This window comes from Dermacentor albipictus, chromosome 9 (assembly GCF_038994185.2).
Source record: "Dermacentor albipictus isolate Rhodes 1998 colony chromosome 9, USDA_Dalb.pri_finalv2, whole genome shotgun sequence".
NCBI lineage: Eukaryota > Metazoa > Arthropoda > Arachnida > Ixodida > Ixodidae > Dermacentor > Dermacentor albipictus.
The window spans coordinates 61,065,337-61,092,716 of record NC_091829.1 but is presented as its reverse complement, the minus strand read 5'-3'; the positions used below and the strand labels follow the sequence as shown (position 1 = coordinate 61,092,716).

The 27,380-nt window shown below is 44.1% G+C and overlaps 1 protein-coding gene and 1 long non-coding RNA gene across 7 annotated transcripts in view; one reads left to right on the top strand and one right to left on the bottom strand.

Moving 5' to 3' along the window:
• The window catches only part of LOC135919788 (uncharacterized), a 379,293-nt gene that overhangs the window by 340,938 nt on the left and 10,975 nt on the right, over window positions 1-27,380 (bottom strand). The gene's annotated exons all lie outside the window — the stretch shown is intronic.
• The window catches only part of LOC135919772 (uncharacterized), a 47,946-nt gene that overhangs the window by 17,888 nt on the left and 2,678 nt on the right, over window positions 1-27,380 (top strand). Inside the window, exons 6-13 of one of the 5 annotated variants that reach the window (XM_070526018.1) lie at window positions 1,997-2,070; window positions 3,658-3,799; window positions 4,994-5,067; window positions 13,344-13,479; window positions 16,691-16,764; window positions 19,846-19,972; window positions 24,016-24,098; window positions 25,197-25,344. In XM_070526018.1, coding sequence (XP_070382119.1) covers window positions 1,997-2,070; window positions 3,658-3,799; window positions 4,994-5,067; window positions 13,344-13,479; window positions 16,691-16,764; window positions 19,846-19,972; window positions 24,016-24,098; window positions 25,197-25,344 — 858 coding nt within the window. Of the gene's footprint in view, window positions 1-1,996; window positions 2,071-3,645; window positions 3,800-4,993; window positions 5,068-13,343; window positions 13,480-16,690; window positions 16,765-19,845; window positions 19,973-24,015; window positions 24,099-25,196; window positions 25,345-27,380 lie in introns of those variants that run through there. The other 4 variants (XM_070526017.1, XR_011508704.1, XR_011508706.1 and 1 more) reach the window with 4 other exon arrangements.

The window sequence follows — 27,380 nt, the reverse complement described above, 5'->3', positions numbered from 1 at the left end:
ATTCCTAGCAACTATGAACAATCGCTAAATGACAGGCGTCACTGTTTTGTTGGGCGAGCTTTGAGTTCATAGGCCGAACATAATCCACGATGTCTCGACAGTTTCAGGGCACCAATCAATAGTTTATGTTAGGTTCTGGGCTACTTGCTGCTTGCGTGGAGTATTACCTAGCTTCCCTTTTGTTAACATCATTGCGTGCACATTGCGCCAGTTCTCTTACCGCATACAAAGTGTGTTGTTGTGAACTCTCAAAAAAGGCGCCTGAATTAAGACGACTCTCGGATATACATAACTCAGTCTATACCCTCGGGCCCGCATCCAAGTGTATTCGGTGTATGCATAAGAGCGCCTTCTTAGGCCACTGTTGGCACACCCATAAATTCGATATATTGACTATTTTACCCGAAGTCAAATCACAGTGTGCGCATAAGAGCGCGATCTTGTAAAACAGAAGCTATGCAGGTTCCGACTATGTTATCTAGAAGATACATTGGCGCTGTACTCTTTTGTTGCATGCATTGTAATGCGCGATGGAGTCACTTTGGGCATCGTTCTCGCAGAGCCAGTACAGTTTCAATGCGCGCCTGGGAAGCGAAGGAAAATGACGGTTAAAATCTTTTCCTAAATTATCACGTTATCAGCTACTTTTTCTTTATTGCTACATACGCAAAAATATTGCTCAATCAGGAGGGCATGTGCTTTTATGTCCAAATAGGTGAAGCCACAGATTGTCAGCAGGTCGCTCACGTTCGAGAACAGATTTCCGTAAGCATTGCAGGAATTTGTCAGCGTATGCTATGTACTGTAGGTGAGAAAACATTATCGAAAGATATACTGCCGGTGAATCAAAACATTTTACGAAGGTTTCATTTGAAGAAATCTATATCAAGGCAGCCATAAACATCTTTCAGGTTATGCAACGTTCTAGATAACACCATGGACCTCTATAATATCCCGACATTCCATAGGCATCTCTATGTCCGACAGAAAAATCGCATACACGGTGTCGCCAGATGTCCTTCTAGGTAATATTGCGAGAAAATTTGATATGGACTATCGAGGCCTGCTCGTAATAATCACCAAGACCCTTATGTCCTAAGTATGACGACACATGTGTAGCCCAGGGAGACTTCTGGAAGTCCCGTGAACATCTGCAAATAGGAGGGTGACCAAGAGGCGGCTAACAGAGAAATACTTGTTAGACACTGGCTTCCCGCTCATGCATTGTTGTAGGTGGCCTGATCAGTGCTTCCGAAATCACTTGTAATAGGGAGTGGCGTCAAGGAACGTTCACTTTGGGACAAGCACCTGTAGCCTTCTTTGCAAGTTCTGCTCATAAAGGAATCGCTGTGACCGCCAGTATTTGTGGTCGTTATCTAAGCTATTAGGCGTGTTTTCTCACAAATGTAACATTAAGTGTTCCATTAATGAGCAAGTCGTTATGCAAATATACAATGTCTGTAATACCATGATACTGACTTTGTTTATTGATCTTATACCTTGGTATAGATGTAATTGCTTGCCCCTTTCTCTTGCCAAGTAACTTTGTGTTCAAATCGATCTCGTAGCTGGCAGTATATTGTATCAGATCAATGTATGTGTGTAGCTTATGGTCGCAGGGCGCAAACGTTTCAAGGAGGGGACTTGGCTGAATAAACGTACACTCGCCAACTCAAAAAATTACAAAACACGGATTGACGTTTCGGCGCCCAATACGGGTGCCTTGTTCACAATTGATTGATTGTGAACAAGGCACCCGTATTGGGCGCCGAAACGTCAATCCGTGTTTTGTAATTTTTTTTAGTTGGCGAGTGTACGTTTATTCAGCCATGTTATTTCCTCGCCAGACGAGTTTTCGTCAAACCCTAGACTTCAAGGAGGGGACTTGTGTTCATGAGTTGCATCAACTTGCCGAGATGTTGGCCTCAGAAACAACCTTTGTTACGCCACTGTTAATCACCTCAGGCATTACTGTTCGTTTTTTTTTCTGTTCTAGAAATCCTCAGACCACGGGGGTTCACCAAAGCAACACGCAGTACTACACGACTGCACGCACATCCACCATCCAGGGTACGTGTGGGAAGGTTTTTAGACGTTGGTCTACCACACCTCGTCTTGCTGGTGATTGAGGAAGCTGGTGTCTTGTATCGCACACGATACACACAAACAGCACCCTCACTTGCTCTCAGGTGCACGGTTCTGCGCATGTAAATCTGAGCAGAACATTCTAAACTGAACTGTCGTTCCATAAAATTAGGTTCCCCTGGTGACAAGATCGAACAGACTATTCGCTGCGTTGATCAAGCTGCACGCACGCGTGTGATTCTGTTCTAATCACTAGGATAGTTTGTAGATTATACTTGAGCAATTCCTGATGCCCATTTACCAGACTTATGGTAGCTATATGTGCATTTATAATGTGTAGCTTTCCCAATTAAAGAGGCGGAATGCAACATGCGCTATAAGACGGTACCTGGCCATGTGAGATAGATTTCTCGCAACTACGAGACAGGTTGTCTCGGTTTGCTGTTCAACATACCATGTCCACGTCGCAACGTATGAAATCAGTGGTAACGCTCCTCAAGCCTTGCATTAGTAGCAGTGCTTGTTTTTGGAGCTCTTTAATAAAGTGCATAATCGCATGATGAGTTCAGCTCGGCTGCACATCTAGTTATTACCTTAGACTTGACAAAAAAAATCCTACAAAATAGTCGTAATAATTGGATGGAATGTAGAAATGCCAGACGCAGACGAAGACAGCTGTGCATTATTGTATAACAATTTCGACAATTTCTTCTACAGATAAAAAAGGCTTCAAGAACCTGAGGCTATGCTGGATCCGTCCTCGACATGACCACGTGTCCGAAGCTAAGCTCAATTTCTTGAAGGAATGAATTGTTGTGTACACGCGTACACCATAGATGTACGGGAAAACTGTGCGGGTTTCTGAGAATGAAAGTTTTGCAGTTTACAAAATAAATTTGTTTTTTTTTAACAACATGTCGGATGGGGACCAATCTTTCTTGGCCTGGTAGATGATAATTTTCCCTTTCATGAACCTTTCCTTGCATTTCGAGATAAACACATAGGCAAAACATGGAGAGTTTATGTTCGGGTTCGCCAAAGCCAAAGCCGTTGATCTTACAAAAAGCTTTCCCATTTAGTGAGATAAACTAAATATAAGCAGCCAATACGAGTGCAGTAAATTACTATAGAACCACGCGGTTTTCTTGTGGTTAATTTTTTGAATACCAGCAGAAAACTAGTATGTAGCCATTGGTCTCTATATGCAGGTTCAATCTTATTGTGTGATAAGCCAAAGCGATGGTTCACACTTAGTAGCCTATGGCGGAGATAATGCATGATCCAAACACCAGAAGCAAGGAAACCAAAATCAGGCTTTGTAAGAACAACCATGCTGTCGTCTAGGCATCAAAGGCCAAGGAAAAGAACAATAACTCCAAATGCGTATACTTGTCTTTTTCGTAGTGCCACGTTGGGCCTTCCAGCTTTTGTTGCTTGCATTTAGAGAAGCATTGCAGACGGAAGCACTGCTGTTAGGATTTATTAGCATCAAGACTCCTGCGAAAACTTATTGGTCCCCTCGCGTTTCTAGCAGGGAATGTGACAGTGTGGATCCAACAGCTTCGATTTCAGGGTATGCACACAACAGAGAAACCGGAAGCACCAGTTTCACACATCCAGTCTACAGCAGCAGCGGCGGTGGCCAGTATGCAGTGGCCAGTACAGGCCATGCGGGCACGGAGGAAGCATCGGGCATTCTGGGAAATGATGCTAGGTGAGCCTAACTTCTGTAGGAATTCCTTTCAATAGAGCAACTAATTTAGACCTCATGATTTATTTACCTTAACCTAATTTAATTAAAATTAATTAATTTACACGTAATGGAATGCCGTATATGGCACAGTTATGCTTGAATCGACGAACTTGTGCGATGGATTGAAGCTCTGATGCCTGACGCTGCAATTATCAGCTCTTCTTTTCACAATATGGTGCTGGCTTTAACAGGAGGCTTTATCTGGGGATCTGCTACCTAGGGCGTAAATGCGAGAGAATGAATTGTCTTGCTCCGCAACCACCGCAACAACATTGGTAAACCTTGTGTCGTATTACAAAATATCATATTGAAATCAAAGGCATTTCATTTTCGATTTGTTAAGAAAATTGAAACTCGAGTATGGAAATTACAACTTATTTATAAGCTTTAAAAATATAATGATGATTTAAACTGCCCTAATATCACATCTAAAGTGCCCAACATTGATGTAATACGCAGCACTCAAAAACAAACTATTTTTTTAGCAGATACTTTGGAAATGCTCGCATAAATGCCAGCTATTTTACGCGTCTATTTTAGGATTGGTGATTTCAGAATTTTTTCAAGTTGGAAACCAAAACCAAAATGTTCATTCAGGCAATTCTTGGAATTTAATTTATTATTTTTATTTAATGCTATATATTTCACCGGACTTCACACTGAAGGTAATAAAGAACATTTTTCCTTTGCCTTGACGCTTTCTCATTCATTTGCCCACGAAGTTCTAACCATATAAGGACATAAGCCAGTCTAGAGGCTGGCAAAGCTGACATGATTTACAGTATAGACCAGAAGAGTTGAGCAGCGCCATAAAATTCCAATAGCCATGTGAACAACAATAGCAATAAATATAGGTATAGAAACAGCCCATTACCCATACAATAGCAAAGAATGTTCACCTAAAGCTTAGCGCAGATATTTCAAAAGAGCCAGAGACCGTAAAGCATACATGCACAGGGCGCGCGTGAATCTGCCCCCGAGCAACACGCCTGTGCGCCTTAAGGATTCTGCAAGCAAATGTCTCCCTTTTAAATGTACTGATCCTCACGAGTTCCGCCCCCTTGTCGAAATGTTGGCTTCAGCTACAATCTTCACCTACATTTGTTCACTATCGCAGGCCGCACTGTTCATGTGCATTTCTTTCTTGCATTTTAGAATTCCTGACGCCACCGGCGCTGAGCCATGGAGTACGCAGTACTACGCGGCTTGTGGCACAACTACAGTCTCCGGTAGGTGTGGGAAGACTTTCAGCCGCTGGTATACAACGCCTCACCTTGCACGTGACTCAGCAATCTGTCTGCAGTCGTATACGACACATTTCTAGAGCACCGCCGCTGGCTCACGGGTGCGCGGTTCTGCACCTGTCAGTCTGTGCTCTACATTCTGCATAGTTTCTAATACAAGAAATGTAACTGTTGCCTCGTGGGCGTAGGCTCACGGTTGAGATGATCTGATGGGTGAATCGCTGTGGTGATAGCGCTACTCGCGTCTTTACGGTACTGTACTCCTGCTAAGGACAATACTAGTAAGCCAGTAATTAAGAGAGTAAGCAGGGATTCCCAGTTTGCTATCGTGTCGACGTCGATAAAAAGCAGCAGCAAGGTTCCTTCAGCTTTGCCATTAGAAGAAACTTTTTTTTCTAGGGGCTGCTTATTGTTGATTGAACTGTTTAACTGCACGATCAATTAAACTGTGTGGCGCTTCTTTTCTTTACATAGTACTTGCCAGCAGTGCTACAATATAGTCTCAAATATTACCGACAGTGGACGCGGAGGAGCCCGAGGCAATCTTTCCTCCTCGTCCTATGTTCCTTTATATTGTCATGTGGTAGTGACGGTGAAGAAAGCAGCAATACGGTGGAATACCAAAGTAACTTTTATTGGGCGAACCTGTGCACACAAAAACAGGCTACACTTATAGCACGATAGCGGCGAACACGGTCGGTGATCGGTTGAAAATCTGATCAGCGGGTCAAGCGCGTCGGGTTTTATAGAGCAGTCGCCGAATGTTCCAGACTAATCGTTCGGACCCGCGTGCCTTCTACAAAGTTCTACACCATTCGCGTGAGGTGATGAAATCAGATAACATAACGTTCGGCGACCACAGACAGTGGATAGAAGCATCGATAACTTTCCAGAAACTTCGGATACATGCAGGCGCGTCCCATGCTGTGCGATTACATTTAGGCAGCAAAACATGGTTGCCCGATAAAGATGAGTACACGTGTCAATATGCTTTATGGTACTTTATTCGAACAAATGAATGAATGAACGAACCTGCATGCTCCCAAGCACGCTAAAATTTGTCTCCGAGCCCTTAACAACAGCGGAGTGCTGCAACGCTAGAAATCCATGAAGAGCGCTTTGTACAGTTGAAGCACGGAACACATCGACGGTCTCCATGTTTTCCATCCATTGCTTTTAAACGGTGACTTAGGTTTCGTAGTGGTGTCCACAACAGGTCGCGGCCAACGATAATTTCCCAACATTGATGCGTTCTCTTGTGCATGATAGGCAGGCCATTAGTTGCCACCTGGTATCCGGCCTTTCATTTTGCATTAAGGTAACTAATGCGCATTTTGCTGTTAAGATGCCGAGGCGCTGTCTCTTAACATAAGCATACGTCAGCGTTGCAGCCTTTTGTAATCTTGCGTGAACCTGCGAAGCAGCTACTCCTGAAGCCCAGATGCAAATGTCACCTGCATAAATTGATAGTCTGACCGAGTATGGCAGGGATTCCACTAGCAAAATCAGAGCTATGTTGAACAATACGTGTAGTGGTCGGTAATTTCACCATCCTCGGGGAATACAAAAAAAAGCTCATTCGGGTCAGGTTGCTCCCAATTCGGCAAATAGCACGACCTCCGATTTGAGCGGACACGAGCGCGTCAACAATGGCTTCACGTGAAACGTTACCATAAGCGCCAGTCACGCCTTACGATAGCGCTAAGGAGAGGCATTTGGGTGTATGCTGTAGTTGAATACGCAAAATCAATGACGTTGTCGACCCATGAAAGGCCACGTCAAAAGCCGGTCATCGCGTCTGCATAAACATTGCAATGATCAAAAAACAACTCGAGGCGCGTGGGTATCATCCTCTCAATAAACTTGCGAACAAAGCTGGCGAGAGCAAGAGGCAGATATGATTTGAGTACAAGGGGGCTCTTTCCGTCACTCCAAGAAACGTTGGGATGACACAGCAGGACCTCTCGCTCTTCATGTTCAAGAAGGCGTACAGCAGCGTGCGCTATATTATCTAGTCAGGAGCGAAGAGGAACGCCTGCAAATGGCTAGAGCAGCCTCCAATTCTTCCATGTAGAAAGGTTCTGTCTGTAGAGGGAGCACATCTCGATGTGCTCCCTCTACAGACATGTATCCATCCACGTAACCAAGCAAGTATTGGCTATTTCCGTAATGTGGCTTCCTGAACCAGTTCCAATCCAAGAGTTTCACTATGTAGCATGATGCGGTCTATGCAGGACACACATGATAAAGAACACAAAATGCTGCCTAAATTGAGCAGCATTTGAGCAAATGAGCAAGTATTTTTAGACATCGGAAAAGCGATCGGTAGGTAGACATGCATTAGGTACGAGAAGCAAGTAAACAAAAGCGAACTAACAGCAGAGCCAAAGAACGGCTACCCATTACGAAACAATAGTCAGAATTTCTGCATCATTTAGTAAATTCCATATTTCATGAAAGTGTGTGCAATAGAATTTTTTCGGACACGCGATGCTGGCAGCACGGCATTTTTTTTTTAGAAGATACCCGTTCCATGTAGCGAGTGTGAAAGAAGTTCACGACAGTGACGCCACCACTGGAAAGAACCCCAAATGGGCCGCAGGGTTCCGGCCCTGGCATCTGTTCTCCATTCGCATCTTATGACATGCTTGAACAAAGAATCGGTGCATCCACGTGTGAGGCATCCAGTAGAAGTGATACAACACCAATGAAAGCCACGTAGGCTTCACGGCTATAGCCGAGCGCGAAGCACATTCCAATATTTCCACACAAAAAAAAAATGCACTCAAGCTGTCGATGCTCCCCACGTGTTCACAGAATCAAGCCTAAAAAAAAAAACACGCCCGCTGTCCACGCAAGAAGGGTGGAAGATCTCGTCAATACCAACATCGAGAAAGCATGACCTCCCTACCCTCGACCGCAGAAGCGGCACTTCACAGACCGTTGACAAACTGCGCCCGCTTTACGCGATCGAGTTCTGGAAATGAAACTGTTTCCAATATATATATTTATATATATATATATATATATATATTTATTTATTTCAGAATTGCTTAACGTGGGCCAATTTTCCCCTGGAAGCCGTAGCACTTCAATTAGAGAAGTAAACCTAAAAGATTAGAATCCCTTTAGCCTACGCTAAAGAGGATGAAGGTGAAAGTCTGCGTGCTCGCAAGAAATTCCTTAAATTACTTTGACATGGTCATTTCAATGCGTTGTCACTTTCTATTATTACTTGCTTTCGCTTAACTCGTTTTTCTCTTGTGCTATTTTACGGTCGCCTATTCATCGCCACTGTTTCTGCGTGGTTAAAGGCCCGCTAGAATGGCCGTGGCAAGTCTATGAAGGCCATTGGGAGACAGACGCTGGTTGCCTGAATGATTTTTAGCGCTTAATTTGACGAAGGTAGCTACAAGGGCTTTTATATATTCTCTTAGCACTGAATGAGTGGGACACGGAAATACAAATTAGGCAAACAGACAGCGCCAACTTTCAACGACAGATGCATTTCCAATTCACGCAGACGTACTCACGCTCCTCAATATGTCGCAAGACACGTACGTGTAGACTGCTCGCCAGGCATGAACAAACCAGGGAAACCACACGCACAGACTTCTTTGGCCACAATGCTTATTTAGAGGGGCGTCCGTTCAGCGCGAACAAAGGTGATCGAACTCTTTTCCTTTTTATTGGTTGAGAAACACTGGCGCATGCGCTTGAATGTTGATGCCATAACGCCGGACGGTCAAATATTCGACCCATTTCCCATGAAGGCCTTTCCCCTTAAAAAGACATTCCAGCGGTTTTTCACAGGGGGAGGGAGTTACACGGTTTTTAATATTTGGTAGCAAGACAGCGCGAGTTATTTGCACGCCTCTTCTACCGTTAAAAGATTAGCATTTTAGCGTCGAGGTATTGGCGACACTCTATCGTCTTTCTTTTGTTTTTCACTTGAGCTCTATGGTTGCCTTCTAGTTCTCAAAGCGCCAATCCTTTCGTTTATTCCCTTTACTCAATGGCACTGACATCACATGCGCTATGATTCCGCCTGCTTCTTTCACGAAACAGACGCTAATGCTCCAGAGGCGCCGAAGCAGCTATGGCTGAAGAAAGTAACAGTGGAAACACGCCTCCTGCGTTTACCTTCCGCGAAGAAGTAACTCCGAACACAATCCAGGAAATCTTCGAGGGCGCTTCGGGCACTCCTGACTGTAGCACTACGTGTCTTGCCGCTTGTAAAAATTCTCGATGAATATTGTTGCCGTAGGTATTTCCCAGAACGCAGGAGTTGATGGCTATTGATTTGTTCTTACTTCAAAGCGGGCTTTTGACAGACAACTTCAGCCTGCGTACATTGGCGACATTCTTAGCTTTTTTAGCGCGTCGATGCACGGGTGATGCCAAAATATCTTCACGGGAAGCATAGTTGCGGCTGTTTATCTAAGGCCCAAAGTTATGTCACTGCGGGCAGCAAATGCTTCTATGGAACATGTTCGTCGCCCGTGTTTGGTCACCGCGTCGCACACCTCTTCCGGTGGCACAGTGGCTACGGCATTGGCCTGCCGAGTTCGAGGTCACCCCTGATGTTCCTGGAACAAAGGCCTATCATCTCTGATGGTGAAATGCAAAAGCACTCACTGGTCTACATGCCCGTTATAGTAACCCAGGCGGTGAAGCACCATTTCGTTCGTGTCGGGCTTTTCGAATGCTGCTCGCCGCAACTTTACAAAAGCACATTTTTCTAATGGTCCTCTTTGAGCTAAATAAACGTCTTTAAGAAAATAATGTGCAAATATCGGTAGGCGGGAGCCGCGGAGCCAGCGAAACCGAATAAAACCAGGCGCATCCGACGTATCTTGAGATTCTGGGATTCGCGGACGTGCGATATACCTTTAGAAACAGCGATCACCACATGGCCCGTCAGTGCCCACTGCTTCACCTGATTTACCGCGCCGGCAGCTAGTATCGGAGCATAAACAAGCTAGTGCAAGGGCAGGTCCATTCCGCGACCTCATTCCACAATGCCGGCACTACCGGGACAAACGCATACCAACACGAGCGAAGAAATTACTCCTTCGCACTACCTTGGCAAAGTCAGAAAGCCCCCATATCTTCCCTCTCGCATCCGCTTTTGCTCGAGCTTGCGCATAAACGTCGGGCGATTCCTGAATTGCCATCTCATGATGCGTGACTGTCACGGCCAACCGATGCGCCCGCTATACGAGAGTTTGTCTAACACCTAACCTAAAAACACTCCATAACCGTTCACACGTGCTACTCATCATCGTGCGGCTGTCACCTTGGAGATGTCTTGCTTCGTTAGCTGAAGCAAAAGTTACAAGTATATTTAAGTTCTAAAGCAGGTTTTAAGAAGTAAACCTTCGACAACTTTTTTTTTTGCTGCCACGGTAAAGAAGTCTCATGTTAGAATGATTTGCGGTTTACAACTGTAGATGCGCGTATCTTCATTCACGCTTTCTTTCAGAGGCTTATGTCTGCAATTGCGCCTTGTTCATACCCTGTAACTCAACTTAATTTATCGGAAAGGCAGCTGCACAGGTCACACGTGAAGCAAACTGGAAAGAACACATTTTGTCACATATGCTTCACTTCAACTGACTGCGTCCTTTTCTTCTCACGTGTTCAAACTGAGTCTTCCATAAGAGGCAACGGTCGGCTCTCTATTACTCTGTGGAAGCCGTGTTGCTCGTAATTTTAATTATTTATAAGATGGATTCCTCGTGGCACGGATCCATTATTGGTCATTCATTTAAAGTGCCGTGAAAATCCTAATACCAGCACGGCGATTTCGAATCCAATCTGACGCGGAAGGAGCATCTCTTTTTATTACAGCGCTGCTTTGAATCAAAGCACACAAGGAGTTCACGCAGCTTCTTCTTTTGAGCCTCACCCTATGTTAAAGACGATTAGATAAATAATTTCCGGTGTGCCTATTCGGAAATTATCACTGCGATTCTCCTCCACGAGTCAACGCCACGACAATTTGAAAACCGAACACCTGTACCCAACTACAAAGCACTAATCAGAAACGCAGTAAGTGAACAAAATCTCAAGTTCTCCACTAAAACAAACTAAACTTGACTTGCACGTTCGTGCAAGTCAAAGAGGCGTTTCCCACTACACGAATTAAACAGGGTTTCCCTTGGGCCAGCCTGCAAGTCAGCATTTGAGTAAAATGAAACATTACATGTATCCCGTTCATTAACAACATAGCAGTTAGCTTGTACCAAATTTTGCTTTTACAAAAGCTTCATCACATATTTCCCGCCTTACCTGGAAGCAAAGAGTCCAATACAAATACATATGGTAATTCTAGGACTTGTGACGACTCCTTTGAAGACCTGTGGAACGCGTTGAACAGCCACAACGATGGCAGTGACGTCACGGATATGAACGGCATGGCCTTAGACCATAGATGCTACTCGCGAAAACCCTTAACAAGCCTCAACGGAAATTCAAGTAGTAACTTAGTGCGATAAAAATGCGGAAACCAGAAAGGTCAACAACGACAAACGGAAAGAACAATTACATAGGCCACGATAGCGTTGCAGTTACTGCACAAGAGGACGTCATCATGTCGTCATCATGTCGTCATCATGTCGTCATCATGTCGGTTTCCGTATGAGTAGCTCCAATCGGAATTAACAGGATAGCTGATTGGGAAAGCTTGTGCGTGAGTCATACAGCTCGATAGCGATACTTGGGCGACACAACTCACAAGGACATAGTTTACAACTTTGTTGCGTCCCCCCCCCCCCCCTCCCCGCTACGAAGAAACAGATATCACAGCTCTGTAAAACTACATGTGCCAGAGAACCTGAGGCGGCCAATATTGGTTGATGAATTACTACCTTCCAAACATTTTGACTGTTTACGAGCGTGTTGCAAAAGTCCTACCCACAACATAGTATCATACTTCAGAGCGCCACATATTATATCATTTGACCACTTTAGAGGTAATATTAGATGTATCCAAAACTACGTTATCCTTTTTATTGCCCAATTATATTTGAAAGCTTCATAGTGTTCATATTTTAGAAATTGTTCCATATTGAAAAATATTTATAAAAGCATTCGCAGCCCACAAAAAACTTGGTTTGCTCCAGTCACCACATTTTAACGGAATCTTTCAAGTCCAACAGAACTCGGCAAATTTAGTCCAATGATTACCGCGAACTTCTCATATATTTAGACAGAATCGCGCGAGCTAAACTTTAGTTTTCTGCGCTACTAAGGAGCTTTTCTATAACGAGAGCGCGGCCTTTACGGTTCCGGCAATTAAGGTTTGTGCAAAAGCTAGCTTACGAAATTTTGCATATTTTCCATCGCCACCTTAGTAAAGCCTGGAATATGCTTATTGCGGCAAATGCAGAGCCAAGATTTGACTCCGATTACAGACATAACAAAATTTCAAGGACGCTTTAGCTTCGCCTTAAAGAGTGAAACTCGATACCATTCAAATATCCCTGGCTGCTTCTAACGCTTCTCGGTAACTGCAGTTTATGTAACCGTAATGTTTACTGGAAAACGCTGGCTGCAAAAGCTATGTACGAATGCGAGCTTTCTGGAAGAGACCCCGCTTATTACGTGGGCCATGGATTCTCGGTGGTGGGTACGCCACTGCCCGTGGTACAAGAGTGGTAGAAACGCAGGAACCTTGCTTTGTGCTTGAGTTTCCGCGTAAATGAATGTTTTCTCGCACATTCAAATTACAATCTGGTCCCATCATATCTGTTGGGTGCGTGTAAGTCGTACTTTACTATATTTCTGACGCATTTTACTTAATTTCATTTAGTCCAGTAACGCCTTCGCGCTACACGGAAGGCCTGCGTGCGGTATGTCTGATTTGGAATGATTTTTTGGACACAACACGGTCAACGCCGGCGCCAGCCGCAGACACCGAATTATCTGCTTCATGAGGCCCGCAGTGCTATCGCGTTAAAAATGCATACTCTCATCTTCGGCATGGAACACTGTTGTGTTCTATTCTCCCGTACTGAATACAGCACATATTTCTGGGGAAATTCAACAGTGCATAAATTCCGTCACGCACGTCTCTTTCGTCATATGTATTGAAGGCATAGTTCCAGAAAGAGCACCACATACGGAAGCAATGAAGTCAGGTTACCCTATCACTAAACCTCAACTAAATCTCCGTGTTTTTATTTCAGCACGACATGTTCACGCTCGTTGAATGACCCTTGAACAGAGACGAGCTAACACCTCTGTTATTCTCTCAGGCCATACACATGTCACTGAAAGCGGAATCACCAGTTCCCTACATATGGTGGCCAGCAGCAGCGTCAATCACGCACAGCCCAGTACAAGCCACGCTGGAATGGAGGAGGCATCGGCCATTCCGGAAAACTTCGCTAGGTGAGCCAACGTTTGGAAAAATTTGTTTGCACAAAGCAAATCACAGACGGTGCGTAATGCTTCCCGTGGTACAACTATGCCGTCACTATGACACTATAACTATGGAGGAGAGCTCTGATATATGAAACGCGCACGAACTCAGCCGTTATTCAAAACACACGGCATGGTGGATGTGGTGCTAACATGCTTGTCGTGCTCAGCGCTCTTGCAAGTTTGTCAAATGCGTACGTACTACGCCATATTCGTTTCTAAAGATAGAAAGCAGAAGGGCGTCCGTCTAAATACATAATTTAATTAAATTATGGGGATCTTCGTGCCGAAACTTCTTTCTGATTATAAGGCAGGACGTAATGGAGGACTCCTGAAATCTCGATCATCAGGGGTTCTTCAACGTGCACCTAAATCTAACGACGCGGGTGTTTTCGCATATCGCCCCCATCTAAATGCGGCCGCCGTCACCGGGATTCGACCCGCGACCTTGTGGTCTGCAGCCTGACACCATAGCCACTGAGTAACCACGGCGGGGGTCTAACGCTATCGAGCAATGCAGTGAGAGGCCATATTGCTGCAGTGACGTTCATTTCAGAGTGCAGCGATAATTCTTAGGCTTTCGATGATTTCCATTCCATCCCACAGGCTCAAATATTGTCCCGCTTTATGACTTTCGCTTACCAAGGTAAACCATGAGTTTGGAGGCATGACGACTGCATGACGCTAACGCGATGATGATGGAATAAAAAGGAATGATAGTATGAGGTTGTCGGATTGAATCCCGGCCACGGCGGCCCCATTTTGATGGGGGCGAAATGCAAAAAATCCCGTGTAGTCAGATTCAAGTGCACGTTAAAGAGCCCCAGGTGGTCAAAATTTCAGGAGTCCCCCACTACGGCGTACCTTAGAATCAGATCGTGGTTTTGGTAAGTAAAATCTCATAAATTTTGATTTTAAGGAATGATATTGATGTAATGGTAAAGTCGTACAATGGGGGGAGGGGGCGATGACATGACGAGAATGACATCCGCATTCTTAAGTCATGATCATGGTATAACAAGGACGACATGACCATGACGGTAAAACAACCTCATGAAAAAGCGACAATGATGATGACCGCACCGCCAAGGCGACGTGATGACTATACCGTATGACAACGAATGCATGAAAGCGTCTGTGTGACGACGACACAATGACAGCGATGGCATGACAACGACGGCATAATGCCGACACGATGGCGACAGCATAACTGCGGCCTAATAACGAACAAAAAATGACGTCGATACATTAACGAGGGTGGTGCGACTGCATGAGGACAATGGGATTTCGACACTGAAGTGACGATTGCGGCGGCTGCTGTGAATCACGCTGCCTGGCGTGATATACCGATCAGCGAGGCTTTAACAGGAAGCTTTATCCGGGGATCTGCTACCTAGGTCATAAATGCGAGAGAAGAAGCCATCTTACTCTGCAATCACCGCAACAACATTCCTAAACCTTGTGGCGTTTTTTTAATCGCATAATATTGAAATTAAAGGAATTCCATTTACGATTTTTTAAGAAAAACCTAAGCACTAGCATAAAAATTACAAATAATTGAGCTTTAAAAAAATGTCATGATTTTCTAAACTGCGCCTAATGTCACATCTAATGTGCATAATATTGATACATTACACAGCATACTAAAATAAACTATTTTATGGGTAGATACTCTGGAAATCCTCATATAAATGATTATTTTACGCGTATATTTTAGGATTGATGTTTTCACATTTTTTTCAAGCTGAAAACCAAAACGAAATTTTGATTCACACAATTATTAGAATTTACTTGTGTCAATCAAATGCAAGAAATTTCAACTGAATTCATGCGGAACATAAGGAGCTTAGTTCCTTAGCCTTGGCGGGTTCTCTTAAAACGCCACTACTGTTGTTGTGGCCAGTTCTTCACTTTCTCAACATACTATTCATTGCATTTATTTATTCATTTTATTTATATTTTAATAACATTCCCATAAAGTTCTTATTAAGGACATAATCCAGTCTAGATACCGACCAAGATGGAATGACGGGACAAGACCTACAATATAAACCACATGCGCCGCACCATAATATTGCATTAGCGATGATGTCAGGATTGGGGGCTCAATCCCTTCGTCCGTGGTCCTTTGCCAAGATTGGAGTACGGCATGAATTCGAAGGTAGCTGGCCCATGCCGTCGTCCAACTTATTTACGCTGAGACCGTTGATGAAGTGAAGAACTGCTTCTCATCGAGAACGAAGGAAAAGGGTTTATTTACAGAAATTACCTCAGTCTAACATGACTGCTTGAGAAAAAGAGCAACAGTCCAACATGACTGCATGAGAGAAGTGACTCAGTCTAACATGACTGCTCAAGAGAAGTGTGTCCAACATTCGCACAACCAGTTTTTATACACTCGATCCGCCGGTCCTACGACGCGGCGGCTGTTCGTTTACACATCACCAACTCGCAGCTGCTCTGAAGATCAGTTTACAGACACAAAGGCACACACATTCCGAAGCCCAAGCGACGGCGTTGAAGGGGGTGCCGTTCCGGAAAGTATCGACGCCGCTCGAGGGTCGCTCGTTGTTTTGCGTCATGCAGAACCGTGAGAAGCGCAAAAATAAGTCGTTCCCGCGGCAGCTTGACCAGGCGGGTCAAATCAGCTCCGCGTGGAATCATTGTCCACACACCGAACTCGTCCCGTCACAATGTCGAAGGGGCTGGAGGAAGGCGGCGGATTCCAGCGCAAAGGTCGCTTCTTTGAACGCCTCGCAGCTGCAGCGACGGAGAGGGGGAGGTGCGCGTCTTGCACCCCTTGTCGTAATCGGGTGGCAAGGTGGCAATCTTGTTGCGCAACTCGCCATTCTTGACAATGAGAACAACAATAAACATACGTGTGCAAATAATAGCACATTACCCACACAACAGCGAAATAAGTTCACCTGGTGATTAGCGCAGATATTTGAAAAGAGCAACAGGCAGTAAGTTATACATACACTGGGTGCGCGTGTGTCTACTGAGCAATATGTCACAGCACCTGAAAGATTCTGCAAGCAAACGTCTTTCATTGAAAGCGGACTAATCCTCATGAGTTTCACCCCCTTGTCGAAACGTTGGCCTCAGCTACAATGTTCAGCCACCTTTGTTTACCACCGCAGGCCGCCGTGTTCATGTGCATATCTTTCTTGCATTTTAGAATTCCTGACGCCACAGGCGCTGAGCCATGGAGTACGCACTACTACGCGGCTAGTGGCACAACTACAGTCTACGGTACGTGTGCTAAGATTTTTCAGCCTCTGGTACACCACATCTCACCTTGCAGGTGACTCAGCAATCCGTCTGCAGTCGCATACGAGACATTTATAGAGCATTGCCGCTGGCTCAAGGGTGCACGGTTCTGCACCTGTCAATTTGGGCTCTACATTTTGCACAGTTTCATATACAAGAAATGTAGCTGCTGTCTCATCAATTTCGGCTCACGGCTGAGATGATCTGACGGTTAATCGCGGTGGTGATAACGCTACTCGCGAGCAGAACAGTCCTGTGCTCCTGCTGAGGACAGTTCGCGGATTATTCGTGAGCAATCCCTGACGTAGAATTAGGAGGGGTACGAAACCAATACGCGCCAGAAGACGACACATAGGGACACACAGAGCGCTGTGTGTGTCCCTGTGTGTCTTCTTTTGTCCCTTGTTCTAATCGCGCTACCGTACACCCCTTGAAGATGCAGCACCAACAAGCCCACATTGCCACCCTGAATATGTGCGGTCAGGTAGAGGATGGTGCAAAGAGAGGCACAATGCCACACGCGCCAGGAGATATTTTCTGGATATGCGAGGGGTGTTAGTCACAGGTGCGTAGAAGGCATTCCCAGTTTGCTACCGTGTCGACGTCCCTAAAAAAACAGCACCAAAGCTCCAACAGCTTTGCCCTTAGAAGCAACGTTCTTTTTTTTTATTGGGGGGGGGGGGGGGCTGGTTATTGTTGATTGAAGTGTTTCACTGCACGATGACTTCAACTGCGCTTCGCTTGGTTTTACCTAGTACTTCATAGCAGTGCTAGATTATAGTCTCAAATATTAACGCGACAACCTTAAGGGCCAAGCGTCGCAGAAAATCCGCTGTCGGCATCGGCGGAGCTGGCCGTGAGCGTAAATTTTCGTATACATATGAGTACCTTTGTGTTCCAACAAAACTGTTTGTTGGCCTCGTTGGCGCTTGCTAAACGACGCGTTTTTTGCAATGAGGTAAAACACACAAAAGTAAGACACACAGATAGACATAGACGCATAGTTTCAAGCACATGCCATCTGTCCTGTTTTCCATGTGTCTTATTTTGTGTTTAAATTGGGGCAAAGACATGTATTGTACCATAAAGTTACCTGTTTATTTAACGCGTTGCTATATTGCATGCGGTAAATGCAGGTTATATTACCGCACCATTCTATCACTAAAGATGCGCATACCTTGTCTTAAATTCTTTAAAAAGTTGTTCGCCGGAAATTTGAGAATGGCGGACCGCAAACAAATGGCACGCAAAAAGCACCTATAACTCATGCTTTCATTGTTCAATCTCCGAAGACTGAACTATTAAAAGTGCGAAACAATAACACAAACCTGATAATTAGGTATTGATCTTCTAGGCGCGGATGGTTGTGAGTAAGCGTCATAATTAATTCGACGATGCTTCTTTTCTGGTACCCAATCCATATTTGCATCTACTCTAGATTCAAGGAGAATCAGCATTTTTCGCTTTCCGTGGTTGGCTCCCAATCATGTATTGATTCACGCCTGTGTTTCCTTAACAACTTCACCTACAGCAGTGCTCAAGTGCGATTCGGATAACCCCTTTATGAAATGCGACTACGTCGTTGGCTGACGAATGTACAGGGTCCATTACGAAAGTAATGCGCATTTCTTGGGAAAAATTGATTTAATAACCGGACCTATACAAATGGTTAAAGTTATTCAAACGATTTCCCCCTGCATCAATACACTTGCAGAGATGTGTCCGCCACTCCTTGAAGGCACCCTGAAAGTCCTCGACGGCAATGTTTCTCAGGAACGCTGCAACATGCTTTTGTATGTTTTCCATGGTCTCCCAATGCTTTCCCTTCAGCGCTCACTTCATTTGGGGAAACAAAAAAGCAAATCGTAGACATACCGAAGTAGGGAGTGTAAGGGGACGGGAACCGCGGGGGTGCTACTCCGGGCCAGAAAGTTGGTAACGATGAAGGACGTGTGGCTGGGGACATTGTCATGGTGGAGCTTGCTCGTGTATTTGATGTCAGCCTCCCGCGCGCGACGGGGTGCTTCAATATCTTCAGCACCTCCAGGTGAAAGGCTGAGTTTAGTTTTTACCTGCGGTACAAACTCGAAATGGACGATTCCTCGGGTGTCAAAGAAGACAATGAGCATTGTTTCGATGTGAGGCTTGCTCATACGCGCTTTCTTGGGGCGGGGGGATGATTTTTTGTGCCACGCGCTGCTCTGACTTTTTATTCTGGGTCGAACTGGAACATTCATTATTTGTCTCCAGCTACGCCAGAGTTAAGAAAGTCCGGCTAATTTTGAATCCAATCAAACAATTCTTGACAGCTCAAATCTCGAAGTTCTGTCTGATCTTCCAACTACACCTTCGGCACAAGCTTTGTGCGGAAGTCGCGCGTTTGCAGATCCTCGGACTATATCCCATTTACCAAAAATGTTCGTTGGCAGGGCGGTATCCTCGCCCCATTTCCCGATCGCTTTTGCAGCACTGCCATGGATAGACGCGTCATGATATTATTACGCGCATTACATTCATAATGGATCCTGCATGTATGATCGCAGGTAAACAATTTCTAGGCAAGCATTGAAGAAGAATGTATAGTATCTTGTCTGAAACGTATCACTTCACTTTTTCTTTGTCCTCATCCACACGGACTATGTCTCATGCTCGTGATAGATAAACAAAAAGTGAGAACTTCTTGAAGCATCTAATGCGCCTACTACTGGATGATGCAGGAAATATATTGTCAAGTGTTGCGCGCTCAAGAAAGCAACATGTTCATTTTAGCTTGGAACACAACGTTCTGTCCGCAGTTTGAAGTGGAGCGTAATAGCCTTCCAAAGAAGCCAACATCACACAATCTTTAGAGTACTCAGCTCTCTCTCTCATCGCCTCAAAGTTCTTGCATGCATTCAAGAAAGTTTCATAAAAAAAAGCACCGCGTACGCTAGCACTGAAGTAGGGTTCCACGACCACTAAAAGCTTCTTGCCACGACCATAAAAAATGAAACGTTCCATTCTTATGAACTGGCCTTTAACAGCTGGGAATAAGCACCTGTTATGTACTTTCATGCCACACAGATGTCTCGTGCAGTCATAGCACTACTTTCTTGCACCTGGAGTCCACCAGCAGCATCGATCACACACAGCCCAGCACAAGCTGCGCTGGCATGACGGAAGCATCAGCAAGTTTACAATACGACGCCAGGTAAGCTCACATTAGGAAAGCTTTCATTGCAAAACAATTCGCACATTACAGGGAATGCTTGCAGTGGTGCAACTATGCCTGGACCTTCCGGATATTCAAGAGGAGGGGCAGCTTTGATGTCTTTGTGCATTTGGCAGGCGGTACTGGCGTTTACTCATGGTTGCCACACAGCGACTCGATACAGAGGAAAAAGCATAATGTTTCCTGCAATACACTTGATAGTACTCGCGCGCTGTAATCGTGAGCCACTATGGGAATAATGAAAGGACATAAATTTGTCTGATCATTCAGACGTTGTTGCTGATTCGTTGATTACGCTTTGTTTGCCTCCATTGTCGGCCTCTATTGTCAGAGGAATATAAGCACTTGGAAGTGCGGAAAGCGCAGCGAGCACGTACAATTGCTGCTACTGGCAGCGACTGAGCGTGTCGAGGTGGCCAAAGCGCTTTCCAATGAAGTCATGTACCTTTAATGAAACATTCAGAAACTGTACTGTCATATCTGGAACCTAAATTAAGCAATAAAGACAATGCAACGATCCTCTACGATGCACCCAACTGTAAACAATTTGTGTTACAAAATGCTTTGAAATGTATTATATTGGAATATATCTCTTAGAAATCCTTCCAGGGGTATACTTCAAGCGTGTAGTAATAAGCGAGTCATTATTGGAATATACATTGTCTATAATTCTAGGAGCCTTACATTCATTAGTTGTTCTAATATCATAGCTGAGATGTAATAGCCTCAATTTTCGCAGCAAACTACGTCTATTTTTGCAAAAGACGTTTCTCATTTTGATTTCATAGCTCGCAGTATAATGCCTACGAGCAACATGCCTGTGTGCCTGAAGCATTCCGGATGGAAACTTTTCCACAAAGGGACTTGCCCTCGTGAGTTGCGTCCCCATGATGAAATGTGTGCCTCAGCGACATTATTTCTTCAACCAATGTTAACCACCTCGGGCCTTAGTCTTCACGTGAATGTTTGTCCCCTGTTCTAGAATTCCTTAAAGCACCACAATGGCTGCTACTCGCAACGATGTTTGTCGAGGTGGCCAAAGCGTTTTCCAAATAAGTCATGTACCTTTAAGGAAACATTCCGAAAATCTACTGTCAAAACCACAACCTTAATTCAGCAATTAAGACAATGCAACGATCCTCTACGATGCACCCAACTGCAAACAATTTGTGTTACAAAACGCTCTAAAATGTATTATATTATGGCCAATTGAACACGGTGTGCCACCCGGCTGAAGGCAAGTGGTTACTACGTCAGCTTCATCAATAGACAGCCTAATTGATGCGTCAATACAGCTACTCACGAAAGCACGCTTCTGCACAAGTCGCGATGATGGTTGGAAGAATATACGTTAGAAAGTTCTGACGCTCATTTACCCGTGTAGAAAAATATTTTTGTCTAAGTAGGTGGGTGAGGTAAGAGCGCCAGAATGACGAGAGGCGTTAGTCTGAACTGTCAATCAAGTAGTCCCACTGTGCTGTTCAAGGTGTCGTGTCGGCGTCGGAAAGAATATATTCAGCACTAGGGCTCTTAATAATTAGTGCCATTAGTAGTGATGCTTTTTGGGGGGCTGTTGGAGTGTATTATTTCATGAATTCAGGGAGACTGCGCTTCTCCATACTTCAGACTGCACGTAAGATATGCTCGAGCATAGCCGCAATTATTGAATGGAACAAAGAAGATACACGCATAAAGACTACGCGTGACAGGAGATGCGCTTTTCATGTCAGGCATACCATTTCTCCTCATCTGTTTGGTGCCGCTGTTACTGAGTCAGAGATCTCCAACTAAACAAAAAACTCTTCGCATCCTCATTTGGCCTGATTCAAGTGAATAAATCCTATTATATTTTGCCGGCACTTCGGTATCTCAGTTTCTTTCTGTATGTTACGAGTAATAAATTTTGTCCGAGAAGAGGCGCAGGAAGGCATACGCCTCCAGCATTATATTTCACCGGAAGAGAGAGGAAATGTGCCTGTAGAAATAAATAAAATGTTGAAAATTTTCAATGGACCTTTTAGCAAGTCTGACCATGTGGAACAATGTACCCGGACAACTTGATTCGGACGAGTTGGTTGATCTTGAGAACCTTGAAGCAGCGCGAAGATGGGGGCAACAATCGAAAACACACACAATATGGCGAGTGCTGTCCTGTTGTGCGTGTTTCTTATTGCTGTCGTAGTCTTCCTCACGGTGCTTCAATTTTTACTCAAGACGTATGAATTCCTCGGCATGAAACCATCGCTAGTATTTTGAGCACATGTCTGAATTATCAAGTCTGAAATTATCTCGCTAATCTTTGTCGCTTACAGTGGCACAGTTAATATTCGGCTCGAATATACGTTTTCTATGTGCTTCATTTCGTCGCCTCTATTACACATTCTCTGGCAAAGCGTCATAAATTCTAACGCTGGCATGCACTTCATCAGCTTCACATCATCGTGTGGCGATAAAAAAGGAACCTTTTTTTTTCAAGAATCGTCACTGAGATTCGCCATAATTCTCCGCTTTAAATCTGTAGTTGCGTTCCACTTCACTATTGTGTACCTTCGTGGCTTGTAAATTTCTGTGTGAATTCAAAGCAGAGTCGGAGAAGGTTCGTCCGTGTGGTACCGAAACATTGCGTCTCTCAAAGTACCAATCTTTGTTGAGAAAGGTGTCCCGTTCCTAGTGTAGAAATAAGATGTCGTTGAGGTATTGACTTTCGTGCATGTCTTCGTTATTCATTTGATTTATATAGTTCTTTCCTCTAGTCATCATATATTTCCAAGCATTCTTGGCCTACTCCCATAGTTCGTTACAACTCGAGAATACAGTGCAAACTAAAACAATGAAAACGTAGTGCGTCTGCAGATGACCTCTCAAATAGAACCAAACAACATGGATAGCGCTCACAGCTTAGTTTATCTGCGCTGCAAACAAATCTGTAAAGCTTATCGAAGTACAAAAGCTCGCTGCTGAAGGGTAAACTATTACCTTTGGCTGAGCGCTGATATCAGGATCACTGATCAAATTTAACTGAACGACCAGGAATTGATGTACCAACAATGGCACAGATAACAATGTAGCAAGAGTTGTTTTCAACTTGCAGCACCGTTTCACGTCACGAAAAGAAGCGAAGCTAATTGGATGACGAGTTAGTGTAATTTTTGTTTGAGTTGGACAACGTAAATATAACCTTGTATTCTTTTCTTGTGCCCGACTATAAGCACATTGTCAAATGTAGGTATGTGGGTAGGTAGGTAGGATTTGTGAATGCGTTGAATTTTTGACATCGCACCTCTGCCTGGAGCACAGCAGCCTGGGGCTCTCAGCATTAGACCGTTTTTTTCTAGAGTATCAACCGCCATCGCGTAGCTACTTTTATAGCTGAAAACCCATACAGATCTTTGAAACGTAGGGCGCACGCGTCGCGTGTCGGTTTCTCGACTTCTTGGCTCTCGAAAGCTGAGGTGTTCAGGCCCTTTGAGACTGCACACACTCCTGAGTAATTTCGTCATTGCATTTCATAATTGGCACGGGTTGAACAAATTTTAACGTTTTATTGCCCGAGTACAAACGACTTCGTCGTTTTACATAAACCTCCTAATAGAAACATAAATACACACTACATGAGACTGTATAAGCCCAACAGCTTGCGCAAATCACGTTTTCATACGCGTTTCTCTCTCTAATTTCCGCTGAGCACCTCTGCAGTACCTATTAATCTTGTGGATAAATTCGGGTGAAGCGGCTCCGTAAATTTAAACCTCTTGAGGTTCGTTAACGTGCACCTAATTCTAAGTACACAAGTGCTTTTACATGGCGCCGCTATCGAAATGCGCCCGCCATGGCCTATATTCGATCTGATGAACTCGTAATTAAAGGTGTGTCGTAAAAAAATTCTGCTTTTCAGAGCAATTCACATAAACGAACACTTTTTATTCCACAAGCATTTCCATGCTTACCCATCGAGAAAAAACGTCAGTCCGTCCCTCCGTCAGTCCATCCCAAATTGCCTTTCGTGCTGTCTCTCGTTTCAGCGCTAACGAAGCGATCACGCCACAGAAGTCGTGGAGCTCTCAGCGCACGCCGCACTCATCAATGTTCGCTGATCACTTTCAAGGTATGGGTCCTTGTGTCTCCTAAACGATCAGTAAGCGGTGAGAACACAGCGCGCGAAGCTATCAGCAGTCGCCACTCTTTGTCGGCATCGCAGATCGCTTTCAATGCAGGATCTGCACGGTGGTTCCTCCGGCCATGTATGTTTCGTCACCACTCATAACGCTTCGACGTGGATACATAAGGCGATAAAGAGCGATAAAGATTATAATAATCGGAAGGTCATCAGTACATCTGGTGTCGACACCTGCAGTACTTTGCGTAAGGAATATATGCTCCTTGTGTCACCATTCGCAACAGTTCCCGTCACAGAATTGTCGTTTCTACTCGCTGGATCAAGTTCCAGAACAATGATAAATGACACCGGACTGCGTGTATGTAAGCAAGTGTTGCAATGCTTACGCATACTTGGGTAACTCCCAGAGAAGTTCCTGCCCGACTCTTTTTCTTGTCCAGGCGCATATGAGCTTCCTCTTTGGTGAAAGTTTCACTGCTTCTCGGATTTAACTTATTTTTCTTAAACCGATCATTATTCGAGCGATTTGAAAAATAAACCATGCTCTCATTTCACCTCTGCCTTATACCGAGAAAATTATCTACAGAAAAGCTTTCGCATTAGGTTAGAACTCTTTGAGAATGACTAGCCAATACGAGTAAAATTTAATAGCACATAACCTTGCGGACTCGCCACCATGAACATCTTTAATAGCAGCATACTAGGATGTAGTGATTGGCCCGTGCATGCATGTCATATTTGGTTGTATGTGATGCAGCATACACGTCTCACGCAGTGAGGCTTATTACAAAGCCATTCCATTATCAGTGCGCGAAAAGAAGCACGTAAATGAAAATCAAGCATTGCAACATCAACCAAGTGCCCGTTAATGCAGAAAGCACCAAGAAATCAACAATGAATAAGTTTCGAAACACTAGTTCATCTTCTTCGTTCACACTAGGTTGTGTTTTCTGGCTTTTGTTGCTTACTTTCAGGATCACTTATCAGGACAAAAGTGCTTCGCTGTTTATTCTGCGCGTTCATATCACGGAATGGTCCATTCTCGTGACTTGTGGCACCGTGAGGAATTTACGCCTCTGATTTCAGGGCATGCAAACAGTACTGGAAGCGGAAGCGCCGGTTTCACAGTACCGGTCTACAGCAGCAGCAGCGGTGGTGGGAGCGATGATTCAGTGGCAAGCACAACCCACGCGGGCATGCAGGAAGCATCGGGCATGTCGGGAAATGAAACTAGGTGAGCCAAAGATTCGAAAGAACTCCTTTCGATAGAGCAACTCACTGAGACAACAGGGCATTCTGCCTATGGTTCAGTTATGCTTACACTGACAAAATTTTGCGATGAAGTTCTGACTATTCAAATGCCAAATATCAGCTGTTGTTCACGCAGTATGGCGCTGGAGTAAACAGGAGTCTTTAGGTCAGGATGTACTACCTAGGTACATGGGCAAGAATAAATCAGTCTTCTTGCCCACGAACATTGGGTAAGTTTGCGGCATTTAAAAAAAAAACGTTCTATTACTATAGTTGGAAAAATTGCATTGTTTATTCACGTCATATACTATGGAATAAAGTGAGACACGGAAGCATAAGAATTACAACTTCTTAACGCGAAAATAAAAGCAATGTAACGGTTCTATCAAATGGAAGAAATAGCACATGTAAACTGCACAAAATATGCGTATAACACACCACTCTCAAATGGGGTCTTTCATGAGGAGACACCTTTGAAATCACTGCACACGGTTGAACAATTTCACGCATCTACAAAAGGTTGCAAAAAAAAAATTTGTCGCCTCAGGTTTCTCTAGGATATGCAGCAAATATAACATCGGTGAAGTTTACTTTTAGGAAAGGAAAAATTGTTAATTTCTAGTTTGTGTTCTGTTTTTCACTTTGCGATTTCAAAATTTTCACTCGAAAAACAAAAGCAAATGAAGATTATGATTTATGATTGCCTTAAATAAAATATTTCAATCAAATGAAACAATTTCCTTAAATGTGCGCGGAAGACAATCGCGAAATATGTTCTTAGACCTACACGTGTTCTCTGAAAATAATACTGCCTCTGTCGTGGCTTGTTAATCACCTGCTCTATATTTTATTTATCTATTTATTTATTTATTATTTGCTTGAATAAATCATTATTTTGTTATAATTAATGAAAAAAAATTCTTTATTTCTTTATTTACGTATCTCTAATTTGTTTATTACATCCTCCGGTCTCGATACCAGCCAAGCTGGCATGATTTGAAAAGATCTACAAGTTAGCACGATAGGATAAACAGTACATTAGCAGAACAATAGCTAACAATGTTCATGTAGTGCTTAGCACAGATTTCAAAAGAGCAACAGACAAGATGGAAAGCAAACACTGGGCGCGGGCATCTCTGCTCTACGCTCTTTTCCACACTGTACAAAGGATGTCGTACCAACAATGACTTGACTCAACGTTTGCAAACTTCATTAACTTAACGAGAAAAATACTGTCCATTATGAACAGAAGAGAGAAATACAGGTTATTTGTACTACATAAACGTAGATTGCACTGAACGCTGTAATGCATATCATCACAACGAGAAGAAGTAGGAAACAAACTCTTTCGGCAGCATATTTCATCAGCTGTGCGTGAAAACAATGAATGATATGAAGCATTTGTGCTCGCTGCGTATGGGGGAATAGGTTGTGTGCACATCGGCTGATCGATGCCTTCGGTTCGAATCCGAGTCGAATGTTAAATTACCAGTTAGAAAGACGGCAGAAAAAATTCAATCTGCAATTTTGCTCTTTGTGTTCTACCCGTAGAGATTGTGTCAGGACATTAAATGCCCTTCAGGGAGGCTGTCCACCTGTATTTGTGTCAGGAACAACGCGAACGTGCCTTTGCGCGATTTTCAATTCTGAGGGCGAAAGCCTTGACTGGTTTTTTGCAACAGCTCCTACCTCGAAAACGCGGCTCCAGCCCACAGACAAGACATAATAAGGAATCGCTCATACACCGTAAACAAGCAATGATCTATAGACTGATAATGAATGAAGCAAAAACGAGAGAAGGAAGGAAGGAAAGAGAGAGACTCCAGGTATTGCATCAGGTTCAAGCATGTGTGGTTGAGGGGGTCGACCAACTGCGTCATACGTTTACTTCACAGTGCGGCTGGTTACGTTTTGTAATAAGTCTGACCTCTACAATCGCATTACTTAATGCACGACCACGTGACCCGCAAGCTTTCGCCTTCACCTGTTACAGAAGTGCAACATGCTACCGAACTTTTT